Source organism: Vulpes lagopus, chromosome 3 (assembly GCF_018345385.1).
Source record: "Vulpes lagopus strain Blue_001 chromosome 3, ASM1834538v1, whole genome shotgun sequence".
In the NCBI taxonomy this organism is placed as follows: Eukaryota; Metazoa; Chordata; class Mammalia; order Carnivora; family Canidae; genus Vulpes; species Vulpes lagopus.
The window spans coordinates 113,472,145-113,480,519 of NC_054826.1; the positions used below are offsets into that span (position 1 = coordinate 113,472,145).

Below are 8,375 nucleotides of genomic sequence, written 5' to 3' on the forward strand. Positions count from 1 at the left end.
CTGTTAGAATCACTTTTCATAAATCTTTAGTGCCAGATATGACGCCTAGCACCATGCATGTGTTTGCATTCAAGCCATAGTATAGTCTTTTGAAATATGCAGTTAGTAATCCCTCTACCACCATTTTACAGATTAAAAACTGTAGGTTTTTTCAAGGTCACATGGTCATTCAGTGACAGAACTGAGTTTGAACCCAGCTGTCTGATCCCAGAACCCATGTACTTAACCAATATGTGAAATCCGTGTGAACAGAGAAAGTGGTGGAGAGAAGTTTATCCCATTATCCTAACCATGTAGTGAAGGGGTGTTATGGATGGGCTGGCTGTGGGGCTCAGACTCTCTGGCCCTCTTCACTTCAATTACTCTATATAGCTCAGAGCCCAATAGACAGTCTTGATTTGACTTCTAAATAAAACTGAAAAGATTCTCAAAGACCATCTGTGCCAAATGAGAAAACTTATCACTTCTGCCTTTGAATCCAAGGTTCTTACTGCTTCTAGTTCTTCATCTGTTACTGTCTCCATTTTTGTCATTGGTCATTGCTCAGTTTTAGGGACAGCCCTGACTCTGAAGGACAAGAGAACTAGAAGAATGTCATCTAAAAAGTCCTTGCCTTCCCAGTTTTAGGATTATTCTCTAGAGTCAACAGGCAGTTGGCCATAAGGGGGAACAAAGCAAAGTATGCGGTGTGAGCCAAGGATGCAGCAGCACTGCTGTGAGTCAGATACCTTGGCATGATAGGATGTAGTTGTCACTCATCCAGATATTAAGCCTAATGGCTTCTCTCTTCTGCCACTCATCCTTTCCTAAGGTCACTAGAGCCCTTCCTCTGTGGTAGCAGGAGATTTCACTAGCCTGGCCACTGATCATTGTAATAGAAGAGAACAGGGTAACAACACTCTTACTTTCCAAAGATGGTCAGGATTAATCACATTGAGTAATATTCTTACATTCCCCCCACTACCTTTTTTTGACCTGTTCACTGAGTGATTGTGAGAAGCCCAAAATGATGAGATGACAGTTCAGCTTCCAATTCAGGGGAACCATTATTGTGTCTTCTGGGGCAAATGTTCCTTCCCTGGGTACTAAAACTTTGAAACAGAGCTCATATTTGCAAAAATGGAAAAAGCTCCTGCAAGTATATCATTAGGTGTAATAGCTACTCCTCTGTGGTATAATCCCTCAGGTAGTCAGTTTGCCCCCTGACTCCTCAGCAATGCACCTAATTTACTCTTAATATGAATATCTCGTGATTACACATTCGGGAATCTCTTTCTTGTATTTGATCATTCTCGTATCCATTTGGCTGAGATTCCAGAAGTCTTTGGAGATGACAGGTTTTCTCTGGTGGCATGTTCTTTGGCACTCTCAGGTGAATTCCCTCTGGGCTTGGCCAGGTCTCATAACACAGAGGCCAGAGAGAAAGGCACGCAATCTTGGCCTCTCCCAGACTATCCTTCAACTGCCCTTTCTCAGGCATGGACCTCATAATCTATAAAAAGAACATCTTTGACAATATGGATCAAATCCCTTCAAATTGTATTACCTTTTCTTTTTTTTTTTTTTTTTTTTTAAATTTTTTATTTTCATTTATTTATGATAGTCACACACACACACACACAGAGAGAGAGAGAGAGAGAGAGAGAGAGAGAGAGAGAGAGGCAGAGACACAGGCAGAGGGAGAAGCAGCAGGCTCCATGCACCGGGAGCCCAACGTGGGACTCAATCCCGGATCTCCAGGATTGCGCCCTGGGCCAAAGGCAGGCGCCAAACTGCTGCGCCACCCAGGGATCCCGTATTACCTTTTCTTAAAAAGGATTTATTTACTTATTTGGGAGAGAGAGGGAGAGAGAGTTAAAGGGAGAGAATACAGAAGTAGAATGGAGGAACAGAAGGAGAGAGAAACTTAAGCAAACCCCACGCCCAGTGCAAAGCCCAACAAGGGACTCGATCTCACAACCCCAATGTCATGACCTGAGCCAAAACCAGGAGTCAAAACCTTAACCTAATATGCTACCCAGGCACCCCAATTGGGTTACCTTTTGACCCAGAAACTCTACCATTAGCAGGAAAATCATTATTAGTTTCTACAAAGATTGATATGGTTGGATGTCCCTAGCAATGTTGTTTACAATGACAACAAACCTAGAAATACCATGATTCAACATTAGGGAAATTGTTAAATAAAATGAAATATATTGCAGTCATTAAAAAGGATGATTTCAGTCTCTATTGAATTAGAAAGATGCTCCCTATATGCTAAGAGAAAAAAAGATAGAAAAAATGTGTTTACATATAGAAAAATTTGGAAAGATAAACATCAAAGTTATCTTTGGGTGATAAGATACTGGGTGACTTAATTTTTTTCTCATCTTCATAATTTTTCTACAATGAATTTATATTACTTGTATGACCTTTGGAAGAGGGGAAAAGTGAAAGGAGACCTCATGTCAGTGTACTTGGGTAGAATAAACCTGGACAGCCTGACTGAGCCAGCTCCTTTGTTCTTGCAGGCTGACCAAAGTGGTTCGAGGAAGCCTCATTAATCTTGGCCGAGCCATCAAAGGGCAGGTCCTGATGTCCTCAGAGCTGGAGGATGTCTTCAGTAGCATGATCGTGGGTAAAGTGCCAGCCATGTGGATGGCCAAGTCCTACCCATCACTAAAGCCACTGGGGGGCTATGTGGCTGACCTGCTGGCCCGCCTGGCCTTCTTCCAGGTACCTGGGAGTCAGGGTAACTGAGCATCTGTAATGTTCATTCAGGTGGAGAGGACTTCCTGAAATGGATTGAACACACACTAGAAAGAGTCTTCCCAGACTTGAGGAGGAAGAGGCAGGGGGGAGACTTTTCAGAATCTTTGGAAAGATTATAGCCTCTATAGAGGCAGGAGTAGGAACTAGAATAAATGTCGCAAACTGGTGGCTCATGGGCCAGAGTTGACTAATAGATATATTTGGTTTGGCTGCCTGGTAATTTAATTTTTTTGAGCTAACATGTAAACATTGAATTATTACACATAAAAATCCAGGTATTTGTCCTGCAAAGAAAGGGAAGACTTGAAACAATGGGCCTGCATTCCTGAATGGCAACTGTTAGGAGATGAGTGGCTATTGCTTACTTTAGACATGGCACATAGTTTCCACTGCTATAGTCTTCACTAGTCTCTCTTGTATCCCTGACACAGACTGCACCTATGCTTTTCTTAAAGTAGAAATATATATCTTTGTACCTTTCAAAAGTGGGAAAAATAGAAGCTAAACTGAGAGGGCTGCCTATTTTAAGAAAAATGAGAAAAAACATCTTTCTTAATGGGACTCATTTACATTACCTGCCTTTGAACTATCTTTGATGTGTTGTTGATTTTGAATTTTTATTTCTGTGCCTCTCCAGGAATGGATTGACAATGGGCCCCCTGTGGTCTTTTGGATCTCTGGATTCTACTTCACACAGTCTTTTTTGACGGGTATCTCTCAGAATTACGCCCGGAAACACACCATTCCCATTGACCACATCGGATTTGAGTTTGAGGTAGATGTGCTTTGGGTTAGGCCAGCTCGAGGGGCCAACCAGGGAAAGCAATGTTGCCTATTTCTTATGAGTCCAAACATTTGGATGTATTAAGGCCCAAATGCTTCTGAGATGGTACAAGTAAAGTATTTAGCATAACTTAAAATAGCTCCAAAGTTATGCCTGACAGAATCAGAGGATTCCCAAGTCTTTGTCTCTGTGTATATATAAGGAATCTTTCCAGAGGAAAACTCTGCCACTATTATACCAAGAAAAATTAAAGCATCTTCTCCCACTGTTTATTCACCATGGTGGACTCTTAATTTGGAAGGATGTGGATGGTCTTGGGTAGTCTTTTGCTTGAAGTCAAAGGAATGTCCAATAATCAAATATCACTCTGTCCATACATGGAGAGAAAGGAGTAAGATCCTGTTGTTGGGAGGTTGCAGACTGGTTGTCTAGGTCTTAATTTAGTTTATGAATGAACTTGATTGTCTTTGAAGACATCATTAAGCTGAAAATAATGCAATATAGTAACAAAATAACAGGGATAAACATTGGAGAAAAACAATAAAACCATATTTTTGGTGTTGAAATGATTATATAATTAGAAATCCTAAAGACTCTAGAAATACACCTATCAGAATACTGATAGGTAATAGGTATCAGAATACTGTTATGGTGGCTGGATACTGGTTAAATATACAAAAATCAATAGCCTTTTCCTGTTCTAGGAATAAGTACTTAGAAGTAAAAATGTGAAAAATATTTTATTCACAATAACAGAAAATTAGAATTTGACTGATTTTAAATGGATTTTGTGATCTCTGGTTCCCCATCATCTCCACCATTCCTTGTTTTACTATACTTGGACCATTTTCTGTACTTATCTGAAGGAATTTGACTTTACCACCTCTGAATCTAAACAGTGGTGTGCTGGAGCTGGCTCATATCAATTCACCATAGCCAGTTTGTTGCTGGTTATTACATAGTTGATAGCTGACAATGACCGTGTATACCATAGGAATCAACAAAAACTACAAGTCAAGGATTTATTTCTCCCTACCAGAGAACTGTTTTACCAGCATGTGTCTGAATCTAACTCCTCACTTTATGTATCCAGATCCAGAAAGGGAAAGGACTGTGCAAGGTTGTTAAGCAAATTATACTTAATGTGGCCTCCTGACTCCTACATTAGTGCATTCTCTATCCCCACCATATATAAAGGCACCATGCTGACTAGGAATCAGACTTGGTCCATGTGTGAAGGCAGAAGTATTATTACAGAGACCCCAGTGTCCTGGGAAATGCTTTTTGGGAAAAGCAGACATTATAGCAGATTTTCTAATCTCGCAATGCTGCCCCATTTAGGGAAAAGGCATAAGAACTTACAAGATTCCTCTCTTCCAGGTAACCACACAAGAAATGGTCATGGAGAGTAGCCCAGAAGATGGGGCCTACATAAAAGGCCTATTCTTAGAAGGTGCCCGCTGGGACAGGAAAACAATGCAGATTGGGGAGTCTTTCCCCAAAATTCTCTATGACCCATTGCCCATTATTTGGCTAAAACCTGGGGAAAGTGCAATGTTTCTGCATCAGAACATTTATGTGTGTCCAGTCTACAAAACAAGTGCCCGAAGAGGCATCCTTTCCACCACAGGCCACTCAACCAACTATGTGCTCTCCATTGAACTACCAACAGACAGGCCCCAGAAGCACTGGATAAACCGAGGGGTGGCCTCTCTGTGTCAGCTGGATAATTAATGGCATCTGTCTCAATGCAGAAAATAAAAGGCATTTCATTCCCCACCACAACCTAGCTTTCCTTTTGTAAGAGGCACATGGTATGATGATGATGGTGGCAGTTATATTAATAGAGCACTTGCTATTATGAGCCAGTATTTCAGAGCAGCCCTATAAAGTAGGTTATTATTGTCATCATTTTATGGCTGCAGAAATCATGATACAGAGAAGGTAAGTAAGATCTTCCAAATCAGATAGCTACGAAAATAGTGGAGCCTGGATTTGAATACTGACAGTGGGACTCTTTCTTCAACCTAGACCTTTAGTCATTTGGCTAAGCACCTTTGTGTTTTTTTCCTGTTGGTTTCACTATAACTGCCACTGAAGTTTTAATTGCTTCTTTCCTATTCTGTTTCTATGCACTAACATCAGAGTCTCTCAGGTTCAGAGGATTACTTTCATTTTTTAAGTAAAAAATTTTTTCATTTATATTTGAAAAACACTTTTCACAACAATCATATGTGTTGTAGGGTATTATTATGGCCATTTTAGAGATGCAAAAATGGAGGCTTAGAAAAATAACTAGCCCAAGGTTCCACAGTTCATCAGTGGTAGAACTGAGACACAAATACTTCTCTACTAGCCTGCAATAGATGCGTGGATATTTCAGGAAGAAAGGAGACATGAGAGAACCAGTATTTGTTGCATGCCTCCTGTGTGCCATGGGTTGTGCCTGGGCTTTTGTTTATTTATTTATTTGTGTGTGTGTGTATGCCTTGGCTTTTAGATGTCTTGTTTGTTCCTAACAGTCTCTCCCTCTGGAGGTTCAGGGAGATTATGTAACTTGCCTAAAATCACCTAGCTCTTTCATATTGCAGAGTCAGGTTTTGAGGCAAGGTCTGTCTGGCTCTAGAACCCATGCATTTTTCACTGCCACATGCTGCCTCCCAGTCAACGACTTATTCATAACTGTGTTATGATGTAGAATCTTAAATGTGTGGCTGCAACACCTATGTCCAAAAAATTTCTAGTTTATACTGTTTCCCCCCAGGGCTAGCTAGAAGAGAGTCCTGAGGCATATGAACATCACCTTCTTGATATATTTACTTCTCAACTAACTCCTTCACTTAGTGCTTTGGCTTTAAGTGACTTCCTTCAGGGCATTCCACTGGCCAGTTCATTGTTGAGCAAAGACATAAGGCTGTTTGAGTCTAATGTGTCTGCTGGTTTCTCTGCCTCTTCAACTAGAAGAAATGACCTCAGGGTCTTTGTTTTTCCTGAATGTGGGAAGCTTCTGAAAACCAAACAAACATGTTCCAGAAACCTTTTCATGGAAACATGGAGTTGATAAAATTCTGATTAAGAACCTTGAATTCTGAGATTAGCAAATTATCTGATCCTAGAAATTAAGTACAAAAGGGCAGTTCCTCAGATCTTGCCAGGAGGTAATAAAGAAACAGCAAAGAGGAGCAGTCTCTTTCAGCTCAATGTAGGTAGCTTACTAGTTATTTTTTTGAGAAAGACAGTCCCTCCCCCCACACCCCCAGTGGGGGAGAGAAAATCAGAATGAATAGAGAGCTGGAACTGCCATTATCATTCCAAGTAAGATTGTTAGTCATGTGAGATGGAAAGATGGTCAGGATCCCAAATGCCTTAATCTTGGACTGGTTAAATCATATTGTAAGCTTTAAGGCAGTGAGGGGGTTGCTAAGAGAACAATTGAATTTTAATTATCTAACCCCCAGCTTCAGCAACAAAAAGCTGAGGGAGGCAGGGACTGACTTTCATTCCTCAGGGGTCAAGGGACAGAATGTTTCTGTACGATGGATTAAATTTTTGTAATTTAAAAAATTTCCTCCACTTTGAAAAGAAAGAGTGCCCTAAATTTGAGGTCATTTTCTACTAGGGCCAATGTGGTAATTAATGTCTTCCCCTGGGAAAGAGCAGTATGTTCTTCAGAAATCCTGGTGAGTTAGAGGCTGGAGTCCTGGGGCAGAGATGGCCAGAGATGCTTGGTGAGAAGCTGCAGGTCCTGCCTATAAATAGCTCAGAAGATAACATCAGACAAACATTGTCACCAAGCTAGTCTTTGCTCTTTAAAAATCTAGCTGTTGGGTAAATAGTTTTCAGTCCTTGTCAGTGTTGGAAGAAAATTTCATTGAAAGAAGGGACATAGGGAAGATAAGTTCTGCTTTTAAAAGACCAAAGATGAAAAAAAAAAAAAAAAAGACCAAAGATGATGGGAGGAAAAAGAAGCTATTATAAACATAACTTATATGGAAATTTTGACAGTAAATTGACAATTATGTTTCTGTGTATTAGAATATACATCTTTGCAAAGGAGGCTAGGCATATAAAATGCACATTTAGGTAAGATTCCTGGCACACAGAAGACACTCAGGAGGCTAACAATTAGGTGGACTTCCATTTTGGAAGAGGTTGGGTGGGAAGGGTGGTTTCTACACTTTGACAGAGTTAAAGGCAAAGGTTGCACAGTCAAAATCACCTTGAATTACTTAGAAAGGGACCAGGAAAGAGAAAGGCAAGCCATATCTCACTTGGTCCAGCAGAGCCAGTTTTTCCTCCAATGCAAGAACAGATCACTGTTTCAATGGTTGGTCATCAGATAAGTACTTGATTTCATAGGCCCTATGTTTCATGAGAAAATGCTTAAACCCTAGAACCACATCTGAGCAGGGTACGCTTCCCCAGTGAGACCAGATTTCAAGGAGAGTGATAGAACAGCAGATTCATGTTTCCCAATTCAAGCGAGTCTAGGGTTTATGCTTACTCAATGGCCAACACATCTGTCAGCACATTTAAATTTCTCGTCTCTCTTCACCAAAGGCCTGTAGTGCAACTGTGTTCAATATGCATACGCTAGTGCCACAGTTGATATGTTTGTTCTCCATGTCATTGCCAAACTCTGTAGTACTTACCCTCAGCATGAAAGTGTATGCTTTTGCTCACAGGTGGAGGTTTTGGGATCGAAATACAATGTTTACTTTGACTGAAAGGATCTGGGTGACAAGGGATTCTTACATTTAGGTATGGGCAGGAAGTTATATCTGCTGCTTCTGAGGGTCACAAAGCCATTTTGGAAAAGAATAGAGAAAGACCAAAA

The 8,375-nt window shown here is 40.6% G+C and overlaps 1 protein-coding gene across 1 annotated transcript in view; it reads left to right on the forward strand.

Annotated features, from left to right (window-relative positions):
• The window catches only part of DNAH3 (dynein axonemal heavy chain 3), a 167,261-nt gene extending 161,989 nt beyond the window's left edge, over window positions 1-5,272 (forward strand). The window contains exons 59-61 of the mRNA XM_041749430.1: window positions 2,514-2,718; window positions 3,392-3,529; window positions 4,919-5,272. Coding sequence (XP_041605364.1) covers window positions 2,514-2,718; window positions 3,392-3,529; window positions 4,919-5,272 — 697 coding nt within the window. The remainder of the gene's footprint in view (window positions 1-2,513; window positions 2,719-3,391; window positions 3,530-4,918) is intronic.
• The last annotated feature ends 3,103 nt before the right edge of the window (window positions 5,273-8,375 follow it).